The sequence below is a fragment of the Mus caroli genome, chromosome 15, assembly GCF_900094665.2.
Source record: "Mus caroli chromosome 15, CAROLI_EIJ_v1.1, whole genome shotgun sequence".
Classification (NCBI taxonomy): domain Eukaryota; kingdom Metazoa; phylum Chordata; class Mammalia; order Rodentia; family Muridae; genus Mus; species Mus caroli.
Window position 1 is genome coordinate 3,839,160 of NC_034584.1, and position 23,492 is coordinate 3,862,651.

The window sequence follows — 23,492 nt, forward strand, 5'->3', positions numbered from 1 at the left end:
AACTCAGAAATCCGCCTGCCTCTGCCTCCCGAGTGCTGGGACTAAAGGCGTGTGCCACCACGCCCGGCTTCTGGCTACTTTATAACCGTAATTTTGCTACTACTATTAATCATGCTGTAAATATGTGTCATCATATCTCTGACTCCCAATGGGATTGCGACTCATACATTGAGAACTGTTGATCTGAACAGTTTCTGTAAGGTTTACATCTTAGATCTCCGGGAACTTGCTTGGGGTTAGAGACTGTTTGCTCTATCTACATTTAGACCAGTTATAAAATTCAAAAGCCACAAAGCAGCACAACATATTTCACAGGTCCAGAGGGTCAGTCTTTATTAGAGTCTGCACAGTGCCCCAGAGCAGAGCTTATTCACACCTCAGACACTCTTCTCAGAGCTGCTGCAAAGCATGCAGGGATCTTTTGGGGATACCCAGGGTCTTTCTTTCCAGTTTTAAATTGCAATGTAGAGAGGCCAGCAACATGACAAACTTGAGTTTCGATTTGTACCATAGAGTAATGGATGAAAATTTGGGTTCTCAAATTTTAAAGCAATGGAAACACCAAGAAAGCTCTCTTAAGGTAAATGATGGTGTCAATTCCCGTAGTGTCTGATTCCGTAGTCCTGAACAGGAAGTGACCTAAGGATTTGTTGTATTTCTGACAAGTTCCCAGATCATGCTGACAATGGTGCTGATGCTGACTGCTTCCTACTCCCTGAGAACTGCTAGAACTAATGTTGGATGTATGTGTGAACTTCCCAGCACAGACATACTAAGTAGAAAACCCTAACTGAAGATCTGCCCCTTTGGCTTCAAGAAAAGAGGCTTGTCCCAACAACAGTGCTAAGTGGGTGGCGCAGCTGGCCTCACCAGAGAGAAGCAGTAGAGTACAGTGCAGTGGGAAGGGTATCAGCTTAGAGCCAACCTGTTCTGGCTTGGACCTGATTGTTCTAACCTTTCCTACTTGTTCGCTTCATTTCAGACCTCCCGAGTGTGTCTTCTTCAGTAGTGGACATGTAGCTGCCCTGCATGGTCATAACATTAGGGATTGTGTGTGTACCGTACCATAGTTGATAAAGAAGCCATGCTCAAAAAACAGGCTGTGATGTCCACTGTCTGGTATCTGTGATGACACATCTCTGCTTACCTAGATTCACCATCCACTTCAGGAGTCAACACTTTTCTTGAACCTTTCTAGACCACCTAAACTTGATGAGCACACCTGCTAAGTATTTTGCCACTAACTTGGCAAAAAATTTCTAATCCAAAATATCAAAATCCAAAGTTTTTATGACACAAATACAGCATCAGAAGTAAAATACTGTACATATGACCACATGTGACATCAGACCAAAACCACTGGCCAACTGAGAAAGTCTCATGCAGTTACCTTCAAACCATGTGATAAAGTAGAGATGAGATGGGAGTGATTCCTGTTTACAGTCGAGCTCTATCTGCATTCTATCTCATCACACAGATGTCACACAAACACAGACAGGTAGACAAACACATAGATAGACACAAACATAGACACACACACACAGAGAAAGAGAGAAAGAGAGAGGAGAGAGACAGAGAGACAGATACAGACGCACACCCACAGAAAGTGACATACCCACACAGATGCAGACACACAGGCACACACATACAGAGAGCAACAGACAGACAGATACACACAGAGAGACAGACACACAGAGAGATACAGATACAAAAAGATACAGACACACCAGAGACAGACAGATATACAGACAGACAGACACACACACACACAAACACACACACACACACACAGAGTCCAAAAATATGAACAATCAACTTGTATTACAAACTGTTACTGTGACTATTTCTCAAACAAGGCTGTAAACTATTGAACTGTTTGAGAGCTGGTATCACATCTTAATTTTATTCCAGGACATCTTTAGATGCAGAAAATTATGAGGTTAAAAATGCTTCAAAAGTTTCAACTAATAATTATGAAAACTCAAGAAATCAATTGTTAACTCCTGACCACACATACCTAATAACATTAATACCTGACCACACATACCTAATTACTCCTTTTCCTACTAGGAAAGTTAAATGGAACACTCCTGTTCTCCTCTCACTTTCTAAGCCAGAAATTCTTGATACTTATGTATCCATTCTCCCCCATCACCCAACTAGTTATCAGTGTAGCTGAAGACACCTTCTTCATTGGAATCTACCTATGTCATTTTATCCCAATAGCCATTTAAGTCTAAGCCCTTATAGTGATGATGCTGGGCTGATTCCGTCTACAAGTACTGACTGTGCTCTAGTCTGGACCCTATGCCGCGATGCTAACTCTATCTTCCTAACTCTCAAAATGGACCTTACACGTTACACTTAAAGCTTCCCTTAGAACAGCATACATGTGTCCCTCTTCTAACATCACCATGCCACCACCCCTCCTGGCATTCTATATTCCAGTCATAACTAAGAACTTGGCAGAGATCACACTTATGCTGTTCAATTCCTTGCCTCTGGGCCTTTGAACCTGCGCTTCTCTCCATGAAATGCCCTTCTCCATTCTTCTGCCTGGCTCACCCTGCCCATCCTTCATGACTCAACTGAGACATTACCTCATTTCTCTACCCCGTCCCCCAGTCTGGTTAGATGCCCCTCCTCTATGTTTCCTTGTTGTCCTTGGTGGGCCTCAATATCCATACTACTCACCTTGTCTTGTAATTGCCTGTTCACCTTCTCCTACCCAGTTGAGGGCAGGATGCGACTTCCTACTCCCCTGGCATCACAGAGCTTAGGAGAGTATCGACAGACATACTGCCAGTGTGCATGTGGGACTTTTGATGAATGAATAAGTAAACTGAAGGAAAATGAAAGAAAGGAACCAAGAACCAAGATGTCCTCAAGCAGATTACCTCATTACGAAAAGAGCTCAACTACTGACCCTGCCATCTTGATCAACAGTACCTTCTAGAGCTTGATTGCATTCCCCTTTAAGTTCATGTTCATCATCTAATAGAGACCTAAATCCTCAGTCCAACAGCGTTAGAGGTTGAGCTAATCCCTAGGTGATTAGGTCATGAGGACAGAGCCCTCGGGAATAGACTAACGTTAGTTAATAGGGGAGTAGGCTATTATTGGAAAAACTGGCTCTTGACTGTCGAAGCAGGAGGTTCAGAAATGCAAGGTCATCCTGACTACATGGGGAGAGTTTTTTGAGTCCAGCCTGGGCTACAGATATTGTGTCTCAAAAATAAACTAATAAGTGAAAGAAAGAACAAAAAAAAGGAAGGAAGAAAAGAATAAACATTAAAAACCTAAATAGAAGTGAGTTGCCCCCCTCATTCTCTCTTGTTCTCCAACTCTTTCGCTTTCCACAATGGGATGACTTAGCAGGGGGTCCTCACCAGATGCTGAACAGATGTGATTCTTATGCCCTTGGACAGTCAGCTTTCAGAATCATGAGCCAAATACATTTCTCCTCCTTATAAATTACCCATGATGTTCTGTTGGAGCAGCACAAAACAAGCTAAGACAGCACCCGGCTTCAGGCTTTGTAGTCAGCAATTCCACAGACAGAACAGAGTGTCTCTTACCAGCCACTGTATAAGTCCTCAGACCTGCCTCCTTCCTCCATTTCTACCTCAGAGTTCCTTGGCTCTTTGTAGGGACCACTGAGCTCTGTCTGTCTTTCTGTCTGTCTCCTACTCACTTCTTCACAAGAGATCTCTGCTGAACATCAAGTCTGTGTCCATAGTGCCTCCTTCTGCTCTGCTTTCTGGAATTGTAACTTTATCTTTTATCCCAAGGTTGAGGTCAAGTTGAGAGGTCTAGAGTCTAGAGGGAGAGGTGGGTCCAAAACCTCAGGTTTTCTCTTCTCTCAACTGACACTGCAGGCCTGTTCCACAGAGCAGAAATACTTTCAAACTAAATGAACATTCCACTAGCTTTTGCTGTAGGGTCCTTTTCTCCTGGGAAGTCATCATAGAAAAAGTAAAAGAAATAATTTTGAAGTCAGAATAAAGGTAATATTGATAGGATAGGGTGGGCTATAAGTGCACATCTACATATATAGTAATATTGTATATGTATATATGTATACGTATATGTAATGTGTATGTGTATATGTAATGTGTATGTGTGTATGTAATGTGTATGTGTATATGTAATGTATATGTGTATGTATATGTAATGTGTATATGTAATGTGTATGTGTATGTATATATATATATGTGATGTGTATGTGTATATGTAATGTATGTGTATATGAATATGAAAGTGGAGGGAAATGATATGCTTTCATAGATTAGTGTTGATTTATCCGATAGCAGATAACAAATTGAGCTAACGTTAATTACCACCTTGGCTGGTTGATTTGTCCTACATCCTTGCCTTATGCACATAACTTTATTCAATTAGTGCACTCACAACATATACTTAGGAAGGGATGACTTAGGATCCAAACCCTGCTCAGCACGTTTCTGAAACCTTAGTTCTAAATTAATCACATCTACACTGAAAAGTATTATGACGTTTACATCAATAATAAATAATGAAGGGTAGATTATTATTTAATCCAATCTACAGCAAAAGCCTGTAGAACATTACTATGATACGAATGTTTACAGATCAGAACTGTGGGCATATCAAGTATAAAAATGAAGAAAAATTGTATCTGTAGAAGTGGCATAGACATATTAGCAAGCAATCAAACTGCTCGTTAGACATGAAAGATTAGTGCTACCCTCAGATGGGGAGATATGGGGCCAACTGTATCCAGCACATCAATTCTCATGCTGATGCTGGCCAGGCGGCCCACCTGTGAGAGACTCAGGGCACTGAGAAGATGGGGCCATGAAGAAAGAACTGGATTCAGTGATTTACTTTCATTTCCTCCACTGACATTTTCTCCCCCCAAAAAGAATTCCTCAGAATATTGTGACTTGTGAAAATCTTCGGAACGATTAGTGAAATACCAGACAATTCAACAAATCTTTATATGTCTGTCCTTGAATCTCTTGTTAAGTGCCACTTCAGCCTTCCAGGGAACTGGAGGAAATGCCCAATATGTTCTTTGCTAAATAAAAAGGTTTTTCTGTGTGCTGGTGCTTTGTCAAAGTCTGAAAGTAAGCCAAGATGTTCCTCTCTCTCCTGCTTCATTTCTGTTGGGGAAGCCAGACTGAATTCAGGATCCTTCTCTAACTCCCCTGCCACCTCTTTATTTTATTTGGTTTTTGGAAAGGTTGGGTGCCGCTGGAGAAATCTGATTTTTGTTTGCTTATTTCCCGAGTCTTTTCTGAAGTGCAAAACCACTTCCTAAAGTTGCATCCTTTGTCTCCACAACACCAAGAGCATCTGTCAGCGACTCAGTGTCCATTGATTCACAACTACAGGGATTTTGAAAGGAAAGCCCCGTATTTCACTGAGCTCGTGAAGATAGCTCTTCCCCAGGATTCTTCCCTCTTCACAGGTGGACACAGTACCCTACCATATGTGCATCTCATGATTGGTTTAACCGAATGCTTTTACATGGTGTTTTGGAATTTATAAGGTCTTAGCACACCAGGGTTTTTTCCATTTCATACGATAGCTCTGAGAGGTCAATGTTATTATCCCCACTTTATAGACATGGAAACTGGATCAAAACAGCAATGAAGTTATCCCAAGTAGCTTCCACTATAAAATTTTCCATAACTTAGTCTTTCCAATCTCCTAGCTTCCAGACATAGCACACTCATATCTAAAGCTAGCCTCTGCTTGTTTGAAGTTCAATTGCCTTTCTGCATCTACTATCCTAGTACCCCCCTCCATTCACAGTTCCATCTTATGACGCGACTTCTTCATATCCATCCAGTCCTCACCCGTAACAGAATCCCTGCACTTCAGCCGGACCATGGCATGAGATGTCCAGCCTCCCTTCCTTTGGCATTGTCACACGAATGAAATTGGTCCAGTAAGACACAGGTGAAAATGCAGAGTCTAATTTCTGAGCTATTTATTAAAAATAAGGGTTGTGTGTTCCCTTCTTCTTCTTTTCTCATTTGCGCTGGCTATGACATGGCTGTGGCAGTAAGCCGCTTTAAACCATGGGGATGAGGGCACAAAGGGTAGCAGAACAATGGGGTGGGAGGCTGGAGAGAGAAAGAACCCATCAAAGATATCTGCACAATCCTGAGTCTCAAGGGATCCAATGCCTTTTACACACACACACACACACACACACACACACACACTTTAAACAGGAAAAGAACAAGGTGGAAGAGAGCTAAAAATCTTCCTTGTGTGGAATCTCCCCTGAATACTTTAAGAGAGTTTATAACCTTCGTGTTTGCCGACTAAGATACCCAGGCATGCTTCTATTTGCTCTCTATTGGCTGACATACTTCTATATGCCCTCTACTGACCAAATGTGGCTCCCACCAGGAACAGTAGCTAGTCTACTACCCATGTTCTGTCCAAGAGATTCTTATGAGTTCAGTGACCTTACTGAAGTTCACCTTTGCAGGTGAAAATCAAGTGGTAACTAGAAACAAGTCTTCCACTTCTTAAGTTTTCTCCCTCTGACTTTAGATATAACCTAAACAGAATCACTGTTCTGGCTCAGGCAGACCAGTAGAGTCAAAGAACTGCCCGGAGCCTGTAGGTAAGCAACACAACCTAGTGAGGTAGCCGAAGAAACCAGAACTTTCTATTTCTGTTTTATCTCTTCTTTAAAGATTCTGTGGGATTTTATAATGTACATAATACATTAGAATAGCCCTACATGTATAATTTATAAATACATAAATATACATATATTGCTGTATGCTCAAGCATTTAACTGATGGCACATGCTCAGAATATAAAAATTGTCAGTCTAACAGTTATTATATATTTCTAATGCCCAAGAATATTATCACATTTTTTTTTTGCTTTACTTCAGTATTTTGTTTTCCAGAGTGGAGACGCAAGTCATCTTTCTAAGACAAAGGATAAAGTGGGTGCAAGAAGCTAGCCATATCAGAAGCCTCTAGAAGAAGTCTATCAACCAGTCTCTAAGAACACCACATTGCCAGCCAGGTGATTTTGGTCAGAATTTCTGTTGTGTTTCTCCCTTTCAGTGTATCAGTTAAACCTGACTATCCATTTGTCAACCTCATTCTCTACTTGGTACTCAATCTGGAAAATTAAATCAAGTGTTATTTTTGGTGATGGGCCTATGTTACTCTAGATACACTCTGGCAGTAAAAGTAAGGATATGAGAGGTTGGGAGTGGGGGAGACTTCCCCATTATGTGGTTCACAATTTTGAATATTTTCACTTTTCAACTAGCTTCCCGTAATTTTAGAACAGAGTTCAAATGACAACATGTCAGCCTTTCTTTACCGTGTGAGATAACAGATCAGGCACAAAGACACTAATACTCCTTCCTAAATGATTAAAATCCCACTAGCTAACCCTATGATTAGTTTTCTACATGGGCCTTACATAGGACAAAAGGATGCGGAAAATTAGACATTTCAGCAAGGAGGATCCCCCACTTCCGCAATCCTGGGCTGGGGTTGAGGTTTAACTTCCCAAAGACAAAAATTGCCTGGTGACCAGGAGGTCCCGGAAGAGAGAGAGAGGAAGGAAAGCAGAAGAGAAATGAAGAGAAATTCTGCAAGGCTCCTGCCTGTGCCCCCAAGTTTGGCCGAGTAAATACACTTCTTCCTTTGCAATGTAAGTTGTATTAATCACTTCTTAGGTTTTAGTCTGTGCAGGCAGGCTGAGAACGCCTCAACCATCTAACTCATTTAATTCTCACAACATCTATATGCTATAGGTTGAAATGTTAAAGTATGGAGGTCCCAAATGTTCTCTGATTAAGGTGCACATAACTTCTCAGAAACATTTTACACCATCTCTGGGCCAAAAGGAATACACAACAACTCCATTTACTAAGTAGTTATATCCCAACACCTTCTTAATGTTAAATCACAGTTTTCCTTGGAAGTAACTATTTACTATTATTATTATTATTATTATTATTATTATTATTATTAGTGTGCATTATATATGTGTGGCACACATATTACACCTCTATGATACACAAAGGGAAGAGGACAGCTTTATGAACTCAGCCTGCTCTTTCCACCTTTACGTGCTCTGGTAAACAAACTCCAGGTCACTAGGTTATGCATCAACTTCTTTTTACTCATCAAGCCTTATTGCCAGCTCCAAAGTTTTAAAATGCTACAGAGTGCTCATATGAGCATCGCCATAGACCACTGAGGTTCTCTGACACACAGTTTGGCAACCACAGATATTATCTGTGGTCTAGCACAGCTTTGGAATCCTTCCTTTGCTTACAGGAGACAGACTCAGAGCGATTGCCTGGTTGGTTGGTTGGTTGGTTGGTCAGTTGGGTGTCATATAAGAATCTGAACTCATGGACTGCAATTCTACAAACCTTCCCACTCTGTCTTTATAGGTTTGTCACATTCATGCATATCAGAAGCTTCTAGAAGTCTCCTCTAGTCCTGTACATAAGACACATGTCCTCACGTCCACCCAAACATACCGGCACCCAGCTGCATGTGTATACATGCCCACACCTAATGTTCAAACTATTTCTTCCCACTGGGATGGTATTCCTTTGATTTTAGAAAGTTCTGTTTCGATTTCTAGCCCCAAGTTTTATCTCTTGACTGCTTGTGTCAATATTTATCTATCCCTTTCAAATCCTGTCTACTAAATATCAGGTTAATGGCATCTGGTCTTATACTGCTCTATAATTGTTTTATTAGAGTAAGTTTTGTTCCTTTGTTTTGTTTTATATATTGCGCTTTGAACAGTGAGCCTCTCACATGCTAGTCAAGCACCCTACTATTAAGCTGTTGCCTCGGCCTCTCTTTCCACCTTTACCTTTTCATTTCCCTTCTTTCTCCTTTCCCTTTGAATCATGACCTTCATACACTTATGTTGTATCATTGAACTCACTATGTAGTCCAGCAGGCCTTAAATTGGCATTCTCCTGCCTCAGCCTCCTGTGTAGGTATGATTACATGCCAGCAGGCCAGACTGAATTTTCCCAAGTCTGGATGCTGTCCCTAAACAGGGACTGCATGTTATCTTGCAGTGGACTTACAGAAGCCACCATGCCATTTGTTACATCAGCAAGATGCTGGAATACTAAAAATTGTCAGGACACCTTAATGCCTGGATGTGAAGAACAGAGGGAGGCGTATAGTCAACATCAGAGCATCAGACATGACATCAAACTCCTTCGTGATATTTTATGAGAGGCTTTTATGACAGAGTTTTATCTAACTATCAGTGCAGTCTGATTCTTGCATTCTTTCTTTGGGACAAAGCTGAATCTTAGACAAAGTCATTTTGGCCAGCGTTCTAACCTGCAACTGGGAGGGGTAGTTTCAAAACTCCAGTGTCACACTTCCTGGTCTTCTATTTGACACCTGCTTTGACATACTCTCATGGAATCACTTGTGTAGACCAGGTCCCCTGTGCTAGGCAGACTCTCAGTTTCAAAGCTCTGGGTCAGACTGTGTTTTATGTAGAAGAGCAAGCCTTGAAACATAGGAGATTGGTGGGGAACACTACTAGGAAAAATACCCACTCTTTGATGGGGTCAATGAGACTATGGTTTCTTACATAAATCTAACCCAATGAATACTGTTCCCAAAGAAGGACAACATGATTTCTTGCAGTGGACATACTGAAGGCACTAGGCCAGCTGTTACATCAGCAAGAAGCTGGTATACTAGTAATTGACAGGAAAGCCCAATGCCTGGTACTAATCTTCTAACTTAGGGCAGAGAGAACCACAGGCTGGGGGCTGAGGGCTTCAGAAGCTAATGAGTTCAGGGCAGGAGGCTGACCAGAAGATACAAGCAAGCTGAAATGCATAGCTATCCCTCCCAGGTCATGAGAGCGTTAGAAAAGATGAGACAGGTCTGTGGCTCAGACCTCCACCGGAGGTGTGCAGGGGATGCTGGTTCTCCGTGATATACGATTTGGGGGAGTTACTTCACCTCTCTGTTTCAGCATTCCTGTCAGCAGAATGAGGTCATGGGAGAGTTGTGAAGATTAAACAGGAAAACAAACATAAAGCAGGAGGGACCGTGCCTGGCGGTGACAGACACTTAATAAGTAATAGGGATTTATCGAAGATGACAAATGGGTTCCGGGCTGTGCTGTACTCAGCAGGCACTTATTAAATGGGAGTGACAGACAGTGCCACCACGACCATCATGACACTGTTGTTTGTAGGCACCGGTGTCATGCTTTATGGAGCTATTCTGAAGCTTCAGCCTGCAGATCAAGGAGCAGAATGGGAAGGAAGAATGTGGCGGTGGGAGATACCAGAAGAAGCCAAAAGCAAAAAAAAAAAAAAAAAAAAAAAATCTCACCCTGAGAGACCCTGGCAAGAAATGGGAGAAGTTGACACATGCCGGACTGGGAAAATAAACAACAGACCATGTGGATATACATTTCAAATTACATCATTTTCTGTAAATGCCAGTTGGGAACTCACAGATGTGTCATGTTTATTTATAAAGTTTTATTGAGATTACAAAAGTGTCAGCATTGAGTTTTATGAAAAGAAGGAGAGTGGTGTGGGGAGGCCTTCTTGTGGCTGATTCCACTCAGGGACGGCAGAAGTGTGTCTGGGAAGGACCCTTGCATCAAATGCCTGCCTTTCTAGAGAGAGGGGCATGTCTCCAGAGTAGCGTACATAGGAAACACTTGAGAATGCTAATGCAAACCCCTTATTATTATTACGTACGATGAAGTTCATGGAGCAATCCAGATGTCTATTTGTGCTTCCCTAGGGTCCCAAACACTCTGATGCCTTTATGGAAATACTCACAGTGATTAGGGTATCCTGGCCAACAGGGACGTTGTGTGACCGCTCCCGCAGGGACTTATCTGAACCAACCTCAGAGTAAAACACCTTGGAAAGAAGCAGAGGCCATGGTGAGAATAAAGGCAACATTTCCCTAACATAAAAAGTTCAAAAACATTCAGAAATGGTGTGGCTATGGTGGTATGTCACTTTATCTCATAAGTACTAGGTCCTTGTGACTAAAGGGTAGTATCTAGTAGGGCCACAAGCCTGCACAATCTTGGAGAAAGACCACCACAGTGAGGAAGAATGGGTAGAGCTGGACTCAGCTCCTCCCCCCCCCCCTTCCCAAAATACAATCTTCTTGGGACACTCATTTCTCATATTTGTGGATAAGTCACTGGTTGCTCATTTTTATGTCAACTTGACACAAGATACAGCCGTTTTGGAAAAGGCAACTTTAACTGAGAAAATGCCCCTACAAGACTAACCCCTGGACACATCTATGGTGTATTTTCTTGTGTGGTAATTGATGTGGTTGGGCCCGCTTCACTGTGGGTAGTGGTTGTGGGCACTGGAAGAAAGCAGGTTGCATAAACCAGTAAGCAGAACTCTTCCATGGCCTCTTCTTCAGTTCCCAGCCCCAGGTCTCTGCCCTGCTTGATTCCTGCCCTGACTTCCCTCAGTGATGGACTGTGACCTGAAAGTTACAAGATGAAAATAAGCCCTTTCCTTCCCAAGTTGCTTTTGGTCGTGATGTAGAATTATAGCACCAGAAACCCTAAGATGGTCTCAAAATAGATTTCTACTTTAAGAAGACCAAAGGGCATGGAGCATGCACAACAATCTCTGTTCTTCAGTGAAACAAAGACAGTAGGCAAAGGAAACAGCATTTTCTCCACCCCAGATGAAGTCCTCACCCTTAGAGGCAGGATATCCTGAGCTTGGTATGGCCAGCTCTCCCAATATCACAGAGATTTCAGAAGTCTGAAATGTCCTGACTTCTAGAGTTAACTCATTTCTAAAAACACTATTCAAAGAAAAAATATTTTGGTGAACTGCAATAGTTCAGCCTAGTTTGTTGTCTCTCCTGGCCTAGGACACAGCTGCTAAACATCCTCCTGCTTACCCCGTGCGCTCCCTTAACTCAGATCCTGTCAGTGACGCCCTGTGATTTTCTCTGTTCAGTATTATCATTTAAGTTTGATGCTGTGCAGCTGGTAGCAGAAACCATACATTCTACCTGTTTTGATTTCCCTTTGCCATATACCAAAAAGACTGCATAGATCCCAGTGGATGAAGGGTGCCACCAGGTCACCAGAGGAGAATGACACAGTCATTAACACAAGAGGATTGATGTAAGGGGTCAAAAGCAAGGTGAGTACCTATATTACAAAAATCAAACTCTGAACTGCTTCAAGATCTGAAACAATTTGATTCCTGATATGACCCCAAAACACACAAAAAAGTAAGATTTCACACATTGCTTCACATGGTGAGTGAAAACTTAGATACACTAGAAGCATTTAAAATTGTCTCCTGCTATATGTATGTGTAAGGTACATATGAACTGTTATTAGATTTTGGGTTTAGTTTTGGGTCCTAGCCCCAGGATATCTAACTATGTAGTAGGGAAATGCTCTGAAATCTGAAAGGAAAAAGAATCCCCAATTCAAAATATTTCTGATCCCAATCAGATAAGGGAGACTTAACCTGTGCAGGAGATATACATGGTGAAAATGGACAGATAGTCAGACAGACATGCACACATGCACACACATGAATGCACACACACATGCATGCACACATGTGTATGTACACACATGTACACACACACACACACACACTGCAGAATCCTCCACACCCCTGGACTTACTGTGTAGCCAATGATGGAGCTACCAGAACGCTTTGGTGTTTTCCACTGGATGCTGAAAGCTGTACAGTTCAAGGCTCCCAGCTTGATGTCAAGAGGAGGTCCCACCTTGCCTGCCCAGACAAAAGAGATTGTGTTAGATGCTTTGTGTATCTCATCTTAAGTATTATATAAACAAGATCTGACTGCTCATGGATGAAGACTCACCGAAAGTTAAGGACAATGCAGCAGCCTCTTACACACCACATTGGTGACAACCTCACCAGAACGTGACTGCTGACTCCCAGCCTGCCGCTCATAGAGAAAGTGACGCAACAAAATTAGCCTTTGATCTATCCTGTAACTTGTGGTCATCAGAGACCAGCAAAATGGGATTTACAGTTCATGATGGAATAAGCCAATCTCTATGACTTTCCCATTAGAATTTGAAAAGGGTCTAATAAGATGATCAGATTTTTAATCTACTTATAACTTATACATTGTGTATACGTGTTACAAACATGTATCTGTGTATATAGTTAAGATAGGCTTATGGGTTCTTTTGAAAATATGGTCTGCAATGGTTAATTTTAATTACCAGCTTGACACACTCTAGATTCACCTGGAAAGGGAGTCTAGATTGTCTAGACAAGGTTGGGCTGTGGGCATGTTTATCCTGTGGGCATCTTTATCTGTAGTTATCTTAATGATGTTAATTGAAGTGGGAGGACCCATTCTCTATGGGTAGCACCTTTCCCTGAGTTTGGATCCTGAACTGTGAAAGAGTAGAGAAAAATGGAGCTAAATAGTTAAGGGTACTTCCTGCTCTGACAGAGGACCTGGGCTCAGTAAATGGCACCCAATAGCAGCTCATAATTTTCTGTAACTCCAGTTTCAGGAGATCCAACACTCCCTTCTTGCCTTGAGGGATAGAGCATGCATGGGCCAAGCAGATACACGTGAAGGCAAACACACACACACACACACACACACACACACACACACACACACATAAATAAATAAATAAATAAATAAATAAATAAATAATAAAAAAAAACAAGCAAGCAAGCATACACTCAAAGATCTCTGTTTTTTGACTGTGGATGTAATATGACTAGCTGATGCCCTGACTTATTTGCATTAATGGACTATTACCTGAAACAATAACTCAAAATAAATCCTTTCTCTATCAGGGTACTTTATCACAACAATGGGAAAAGAAACTAACACATTATCTGTTTTTCTTAAACAATTTTATGACCATAAATAATATATTTTATACTTCTAAAACAGCATATGAAGGTTGTTAAGATTTAGAACACACACAGGCCCACAATCTTATCATTCAGAAACGAGTCCTATTAGCATTTTAGTAGGACCTTCTTTTGTTCAAATACAATTAAAAAATTATTCTGTATGTTCATGATATGTATAATTTTAGTTATATATAATTTCATTTATAATTTAGTGATTATGTGTATATGTGTACATGCTCATAATCTTACAGTTTATTTTACTTAATTTTCCATCATTAAAATAATTAGCTCTAATGACTGTAAATGCTTCCATAGCATACTCATTTCCACAATAAACAGTATTTGTTATTCCACCGTTGTTAGACACTTTTATTTCCCATAAGTCACTATTTTAAATAACATTCCATGAGGGCAGAAATCAGTTCTGTCCTATTCAGCATACAGGCTAGGAAATGATCAGAGCTCAGCAAACATCCCTTGAGAGAATGAACGCTCAAAAATTTGATTTCCTTGCTGGCTGTGGTGGTGTACACCTTTAAACCCAGTGCTCAGAAAGGGGAGGCAGAGGGATGTCTGGGAGTTCAAGGCCAGCCTGGTCTACATAGCCAGCTCCAGACCAGTCAAGGCTACTTAGCAAGACTCTGTCTTGATTCCCTTCCTAGTGTGCCCATGTGTGCTTTTCTTTTAACTATGGCATAGAATCCTTCAATTTATCAGAGTATTTGCAACATACAGAAATCTAATGTATCTATTTAAATGGGCCAATTTCCTACTTCAGAGGCTGTTCACCAATGCTTTCATTCCCCCTCATGACCTCAATGGTTTTATTACTTGAATTGTATTAATAGTTCAGGAAGGCCAGGGAAAATGTTCAGTTAATCTTATTATACTACTGTTAACTTGCTATTATATAAAATGCCTTAAAAATGTCTTCAGGCATCTGTCACCTTGTTGTTCTGATTCTTTCCTGAGTAATTAAGTAATTAACTGTTTCACCAATGTTTCCAGTAACAGAACTCAAGGTTTTCAGATGAACTAATAGAATCTTGATTCACTTAGCAAGAACTATGACACCAGGAAGGACCCCTACCCGCTTCCTATAGATACCTACATTCAGGAACTTAAACCTCAAATGATCTATCTGCTTCTACTTAGTTCATGGCTCAAAGATGCATCTGATCATCCAAATGCAGGCCATGTGACTACTCACCAATGGGGTAACAGAGAAAGAGTTAGTCCTTCCTAGTTTTCAAGCCTAGGTATACCAGAATGAAAGAAGTCCTGGGATTTGAGCTTATACCAAGTCCATGCACAAAATAGAGGGCATTCACAAGGACTGCAGGATTGTAGAAAGGTGGGTAGAGGTCACATAGCCTACAACACTCCCCCATACAGAGCTCATTTGTACATTAACCATCAGCCTACTCGATGGGCACCTAGGCTGTTTAGGAAGTTCCACTTAAGAAAATGCTGAACAGAACTTCTACATGTGATTTCTCGTGTGCATGAACAAGTATTTTAGGGGTCAGTATCTTTCAGAATTATAATACACATGCACTCTAATGAATGTAGGTAAATTTGAATAATTTCTTAGACAGAATTCCTGGACCTAAGACAATTTCTCAATTGTCTATTGGTACTATTGACATTGTGAGTTAGGATAGCAGTCGGGAAGGATAGTTAGCAACATTGTTAATGTTCAGCAGCCTTGTTAAAGCCTCTCCAAGGAACAATAGCAGCTTTCAGACAGCTGGAAAACCAAGAACATCTCGAACAGGCCCAATAAATCCAGGTGAACAATCGACAGAACCTGCTGAGAACCTGCTGAGAACCTGCTGAGAACTGCCAACTTAAGAGAATCAATATTTGTAAATACTTGTGAGAACCAAACTTATATATGAGAAATTAACTAATTTATAAGCTTATGGTGATGTAGGGCATGCTCTAAATAAGCAAAGTGGGCTTTCTGGGTCTACATATTAGCATGTCAGAACTTCTACTCTGCAAAAGTATGGTCAAGAGAGTGGACTTCAAAAGATGATTTGTACTCAGTACATCGATCAAGGACTATTAGTAAATATATAAAATCTACATGCTAAATGTGCCCCCCCCAGTTTATCTTGAATGTAATCTCCCACTAATGGCATTTAGGTGGTGATTAGATGGGGAGAGGACAGGCTCATGAACAGACTCAGTCCTGTCATGGTTTCGACTTGAAATGTCCCCCAAAGTCTCACGAGTTTGAACACTTGGGCCTAAGCCCAAGTTTTGGAGGTTATAAAACTTTTTGGACGTGGGCCCAACTACAAGATATAGGTTGATGGGGACAGCTTTAAGAGATACATCTGCTTCTAGTGAGACCCTAAACCCCCCTGTTTCCCAGTCCTTGGAGATAAGATCAGTTCTGATAATCTTGAACTCCTCCAGGCTTTACGTGTTGTGCTAAATCTTCTGAGTGTGTGAGCAAAAGAAACTTCCCCCCGTTCAATTGTCCTGTCGTGCATCTGGTCACAATGGGTGACAAGAAAAACAGTACCGTGCTTTTAGAGAAGAAACCTTGGGCTGGAGAGACAACTCAGAGTTTAAGAGCACCACATGGTAGCTCACAACCATCTATATTGGGATCCGGTGGCCCCTTCTGGTGTGTCTGAAGGGAGCAACAGTGTACTCATATACATAAAGTAAAAAAATAAATCTTAAAAGAAAAGAAAAGAAACCTTAACTACCCCACCTCCACCTCCCCTTCTGCCATATGAGAGTTGAGCAAGAGGACTAAGGGATACCTTTATAGACAATCTCTTGGCAACATGATCGTGGACTTATGACACCCCACATACCAGAGAAGGGCATCTCCATCCATCAAGGCCTTCTCCCGGCACCCTGCATCTTGCAGACATGTCCCATACCCCAAAGTTTCCATAAGAGTGAAAAACAAATGTCTGTTGTTTATAAGCCATGGTGCAGCTTATTGTATTTTGTTACAGCAACTGAACAAACAGCAGACACAGAACTCTTAGTGTTCACTCTAAAAGAGATAATGGAATTTTTACCACATGCTGCAGATAATCCATGAAGGTAGATCGACAGAGAGCAGACAAGTACACGAAAGACGGCTACATCACATTAGGAAGGAAACGAACAGTCAAACAGTCAATGAAACTTCGTCTATACCTACAAGAATGGCCAGATCCCGAGCACTCCCAAGAATGCCAAGCAACAAGAACTCCGGCTCAGGCAGAATTGGTAACATACGCTGGGAACCCTCTGTAACTAAGGCTGGAAGATCATCGTTAGGACTGCAGAGGAACTTTTAAGCCAATCTGGGCAACCTAGTGACACTTAGTCTCAGAATAAAAAGTAAGAGGAGTGCTGGGTATGTAGTATTTCCCAAAATTTGCCTTTAGGGGGTGACTAGAGGGGAAGGATTTATGACCAGGATTAGCATCTGTTGTGAAACCAGTTCAGTCCCCAGTTTTAAAAACAATCTCTCATTCATGCTGATGGAAATTCAAACTGCCACAATCACTTTGGAAGACAGCAGTTTGGCAGTTTCTTAGAAAAAAAAATGACCTTACCATAAGATCCAGCATTGTGAAACTCTTGTTATTTAAAGAAGCTAAAACCTTCTGTTCTCACATGCTATGCACATACATCTACGGCAACTTTATTCATGCTTGCCCAATCTTAGGCATAACCAAGATGTCATTCAACAGCTGAATGGATAAGTAAACTGTTGTACATTCAGACAATGGGGTGTTATTTGGTACCCAAAATACATGGGATATTCTATGACAAAGAGACATGGGAGAAATTCAAATGGATATTACTAAGTGAGGGAAGTCAGGCTGGAAAAGGCTACGGACTGAGGGATTCCAGATAGTTGGCATTCTGCAGACAGTAGAAGTGTGACTGACTGCCAGGAATCTGTGGCGAGATAGGGATGAATAGATGAATTTTTACAAGTTAAACTATTCTGTATGTGACATGTACTCAAGAGACGGATTCAAGAGAAGGAAGGATTCTGATGCACAGTGTCAGAGACTCCAGACAGTCATGGTGTGGAGGGGGATAGCTCAGGATATCAGGTGATAGCTCATCTCATGGAGGTCAGGAAGGAGAGAGAGGGAGAGAGACAGAGAGAGACAGAGAGAGACAGAGAGACAGACAGACAGAGAGAGAGAGAGAGAGAGAGAGAGAGAGAGAGAGAGAGAGAGAGAGAGCACGAGCGCACTTATGCTAGCAAGCTTTATATCCCGCCCCCTTTATCTACCTGGACCTTCAGCTGTTGGAATGGTCAGCCATATTCAAGGAGGGCCTTTCTCTCCTTGGTTAATCTTTTCTGGAAACACTGTCAGAGGCACAAGTGTGTTGTATGAAGCCCCCAAGAGTCTGTCTCAATCCAATCAAGATGATAGATAGAATTAACATTTGCTATATGATACTAAAATGAAGTATATACATACCATTATATAGCTAGGCATACTGGTGTCATATTCAACTGGAATAATGAGCCCTTGTGTGAATTGTGAACTTCAGCTGAAAGTTGATTGGAGTCAGAGCAGTTGGAACAAATGCACCTCTCTTGTGGGAGCTGTTTATAATAGGGGGTTGTCTGAGCATGTGTAGAGGTTAAGGGTATATAAACAATCTCTTCACCTTAGTCTCCATTTTGCTGTGAATTGTAAATTTCCATGAAAAGTTTGAGGCATCCTTTGTGACTTTGGGGTAGTACTGCAGATCGAACCTGGGACCTTGAAGATGCCAGAGAAGCACCAGACTTCTGAGTGACAGCCCAAGCTCTGAAAACTGGAAACTTTCTGTTAGGTGTGATGGTGCATGGCTTTAATCCCAGCACTAGGAAGACTGAGGCAGCTAAATCTGTGAGATCAAAGACAGGTCAACAGAAGGAGTTCTAGGCCAGCTAGGACTAAACATGGAGGCCATGTCCACAAACAAAACAAACACCTTTGTAAAATTAATTTTTAAAATTAATTAAGTTATACTTTTATATTAATTTTTAAAATTAAATGTCATATGTTATTTAAAAATAAGTATTTCATACTTTTGATAGATATTTATTTTTGTGTCTTTTAAAGTTTTTAATTGAGTTTTTATCCTCATTGTTTTATGAGAACTTTTGATAAGTTAAAGATCTTAGCTATTAATTCAACTACATTTTCTTACTATAATTTTATTCTTGGGGCTGACGATAATTACCACTACTGGCCACATTCACTGCTTGTTAAAAAGGTCTATTCCTAGACAACCTCAATGATGGCACATGAGGACAACGAGAGTGAAAATGGCTTGTCAGTCCTTCAGGAAACATTAAGATATCCAATGGCATGGCTGTATCTGGAGACATAGGAGTAGCATCCTTCCTATGCACTGGAAAAAAATGAAAAGGTATTGAAACAGGATGTGTAGTTCAGGAAGAGGGAGTTGCTCATCATATCCCTAACACATCTGTAATGGTTTAGTCCATCAATTAGAAAACACCCTTGAATCTTTAAGAAAAAGATGGTTATAGAAGTTGGTAGAAGGTCAGAGAAATGAAGGTTAGTAGTTTCCATCAACTGTTATAATAGGTAGATAATGATGGAGATAATAGATAAATGATAGATAGGTAGATAGATAGATTAGATAGATAGATAGATGATAGATGATAGACAGATGATAGATATACAATGATAAATAGAAAGGTAGATAGATGATAGATATATTGATGATAGAGAGATGGTAGATAATAGATTGATGATATATAGGTAGATAGATGATAGATATATAATGGTAAACAGACAGGCAGACAGGCAGACAGAGAATAAAAAAGAAAGAAGGAAGGAAGGAAAGAATGGGGCAGTGGTTCTACATTACATCAGATATTCAGAACCAGGAAGTTTTTACTCTCCCATAGTTAATACTGGTACCACAGCCGCTTCCAGATATCCGAGCAAGTGATGGATGCTAGAATAATGTGTTCTCATACTCTGATGATCTGGCCGGACTGCAGGAAAGTGGCCTCTGCCACTGCCTTGCTTTCTATGTCTCCCAAGGGTGTCTTTGATTGGTAGAACCTAGTTCATATCCAGTGAGTGGATGAGTGTGTGTGTGTGTGTGTGTGTGTGTGTGTGTGTGTGTTTCTAAGCCGTTGCATTACAGTAATGACTTCTATACAGACAGTGAAATAGATAGGGAAAATGTCAACCCACACCACTCAAGTTGGTATCATAAAAACATGAAGTCCAGCAATCTGTCTTTTTTACTGTAGTACTCTGGACAGAATTTACATTCAACCTCGCTGGGCACTGGTGTGACTCATATTTCATTGTCCTTCTCATTCATTTCTTTTTTCTTTCAACACATCCAACAAATATAAATTGAGCTTCCTGTATGTACAAGGGATTGGGTCAGCCAATAAGGTCTCATTAAGAATGAAAAGATGTGGCCCCTCAAACAAGATAACAGGACTTTTCAATTGGGTCTGAGGACCATTACTGTTGCAGGGTATGTAGAGATTTTCTTGCATCCAGCAAAGACTTCCCAGGTTCTGTCTGATTGTAACAATGAGGCAGACAAAGTGGGTGTGAAGAAAGTATCCTAGGCAGAAGAAGAAACACCAAGTTTTCTTGTAGTAGAGGGAAGAAACTCTCTCTCTCTCTCTCTCTCTCTCTCTCTCTCTCTCTCTCTCTCTTCCCTCCCTCTCCCCCTCTCCCTCCCCTCCCACATATCTGGGATAAAGAACTGAGTGTACATGGGAGTGAGCAGGAGGAAGGGATTGGGATGGCTACAGGGAATTCTGCCTGGGGTCAGGGAGAAAAAGGAACGTATGTCTCCCAGTCAGCTGGAAACGTGCATGTCCTTTTGCTGTTGTCTATGGAGGTAGGACTGTGCATGGAAGGTAGCCATGTCAGACATCTGGACCAAATACCCAAAATATTCCAGATGAACCTGTGACACCTGGGAAATCAAGTTATAGAATACACATGGATCTCAAAATCAGGTTTGTTTATTTATTTATTAGAGGAATCTAGCCAGGCTTAAAGGAAGTTAAAAAATAAATCAAAAGAAAACTAGTTGATTCTAAATCATGAAACTTTCATGACACATTTCAAAAATTACAAAAGGAAACTTCAAACTGGCAGACTGAGGGGTAAGTAACTGCTGCTAAATGGCAGACCCTGGGATATCGTTATTATGAAACTCATAGATATTGATAAAAAACATACTGAAACCTTAATAAATAAGATATGAAGAGAGAACTTACACAAGAAGTATAGCCAGTAAAAACTCACAGGGAAATATTCAAATTTGTGAGTTATGAAAGAGACAATTTTTAAGAACTGAAATGTTGGGTTTTTTGCCTATTAAACAAAGCTGAAATGCTTAAGTGTGAGTTAAGAATGCTGAAGAGTGTGTGCAGGTATGGCAGTGTAGCTGAGTGTGTACGCATCCACAATCATGACGGTCCAGTCTTTTGTCTCCCAGAAGGGTGATGAGCCCATTTCAGTAGAGAATCTTAAACGAAGAGAAGCCTGCACCAGCAGGATGCTTCCCAGACCTCTCCTGGGGCACAGACACCATAACAATCTAAATAGGCAGAAACGGGACAATAGCTAGTCCAGTTATACTACATCACCCAGGCAGACTGTGCACAAACACTGACATGGGATTTCGTCAAGCATGTGTGCACCTTGGCCTGGATTCTCAAACAGAAAAAAACGTTTGTGGAGAAACTACCAAATCCAGATCATGTCTGCAGCTTCCTTGATAGAATTATACTTCCACTAAACGAGACTTGACAAATGTACCACAGGCATGGAGGGGTTAAAAAGAAGGGAAACTGAGTCAAGGCATGAAGGCATTCTCTCCACTCCTTTGGAAATCTTCTATAAACCTAAATATATTTCCATAAAAAATGTAAGTAGAGAATTAAGTTGGGGGGGTCATACCTTGTTCATGCCTGCAACGTAATTATAATAAAGTATAAAATTTGAGAAAGTTGCCCACATCATCATAGTACTATGGTTACAGTCCTATGGTGAATTTATTTGAAAAAATAACCAGATGACAAAAGAAAAAGGTTAATTGTGACATTTATAGGCGGCTGGGATCAAGGACTCTTTGCTTCCCTATTTTTTTCTACCTGACAAGTTTTACACGTTGTTATCATATTGGTTTATCCCATTTTAAAAGAAATTCCTTTCAAAAAGTATTTTTTTTTGCACCCAAATGCCAGAACTGTGGGGTTAGGAGTCCAACTGAGAGCCTGGTTGTTACAAAGGAAACCTGCAAGGTATGTGCTAAGTCTGCACAGCCACTCAGCGCAAAGAGAGCTGCTGTGTGTCTGCAGTCTGCTGTCCTCTATTCAGTGATGAGGCTAGATATAGTTCACAGTTAATAAAGCAGATCAGCTCTCAACAACAAAAGGTAATAGGACCTACATCATCACGTATCCGTGTCTCACGTCAATCATCACAATCAACTCAAGGCGACCAGGAAGGAGGCTTAAGTTAGGGGTATAAAACTGTCACATGGAAGTACTCACTGACTGTGACGGAACCTTTATCAGAGAGTGGCTGCAAAGGACAAACCCCTTCCTTGCTAGTCAGTGACAGGCTGCAACTAAACTAGAAGTTTGCATGATCTTTCCTACACTGTTCTAGATCAGCTAAGGACATTCTAATCAGGAATAAAGTCTCAAGAATATATCTTTCTCCTTGGGCTCCTAATCTCAAAAGAGGGCTGTCACTACAAGGTTTCACAAGAGGTGAAGACATAGAGGACATGTTTGCTAAGTGTCACTATGTCCAGGGGTTGAGCAGCAAGTGTCATGTGCAGTGCGTGGCTTCACATTGCTGTGAAAATCCTGAACTGAGATTGGTGGGTCAGTGGACAGCAACCTGTCCACATGTCTAACTGTAACATATTTTTTTCTGGGGCTGGAAGGGTGGCTCAGTATTGAAGAGCACTTGCTGCTCTTGCGGAAAAGACCAGTGTTTGGCTCCTGGCACTCACACCCATAGTTACAAGGAATCTGATGTCCTCTTCTGGCTTCTTTGGCTACCTGCATGTATATGGTGCATACACACACGCACATGCACACGCACACGCACACGCACACGCACACACACACATCAAATAAAAATAATTTTTCTCTTTCTCACTGATATACATATAAAACTGAATTTATTACTAATTATAGTTTTCAGTCTTAGATTTCCTTTAAAAAATAAAACGAAACAAATACAGATGAACCTCCATGTCCCATGTCTGTCCCCTTCCTCCTTTCCAGAGTTAGTGACTCTTTTATGGTGCTGGCTCTTCTCCTCATGTAGGTCTGTTGTCTCATTTCATATGACTGTTTCTTTAATCTATCTTTATTGGAAACAACCAAACTACCCATCAGCTAAGGGACAGATAACTTGTTGGTTGCCCAGGCAATGAACCAGTACCATATGAAGTAAGCATCTTAGAGAGAGAGAGAGAGAGAGAGAGAGAGAGAGAGAGAGAGAGAGTGAGAGAGTGAGACAGAGAGAGACCTAAGAAAAGGGGCTAGACAGGGTGGTAAAGAGAG

The 23,492-nt window shown here is 41.1% G+C and overlaps 1 protein-coding gene across 2 annotated transcripts in view; it reads right to left on the bottom strand.

Annotated features, from left to right (window-relative positions):
• The window catches only part of Egflam (EGF like, fibronectin type III and laminin G domains), a 177,763-nt gene that overhangs the window by 91,945 nt on the left and 62,326 nt on the right, over nucleotides 1-23,492 (bottom strand). For both annotated transcript variants that reach the window (XM_021183287.1, XM_021183286.1), the window contains exons 2-3: nucleotides 12,687-12,796; nucleotides 10,835-10,918 (exon numbers count right to left, since the gene is read on the bottom strand). In XM_021183287.1, the coding sequence (XP_021038946.1) occupies nucleotides 10,835-10,918; nucleotides 12,687-12,796 (194 nt within the window). The remainder of the gene's footprint in view (nucleotides 1-10,834; nucleotides 10,919-12,686; nucleotides 12,797-23,492) is intronic.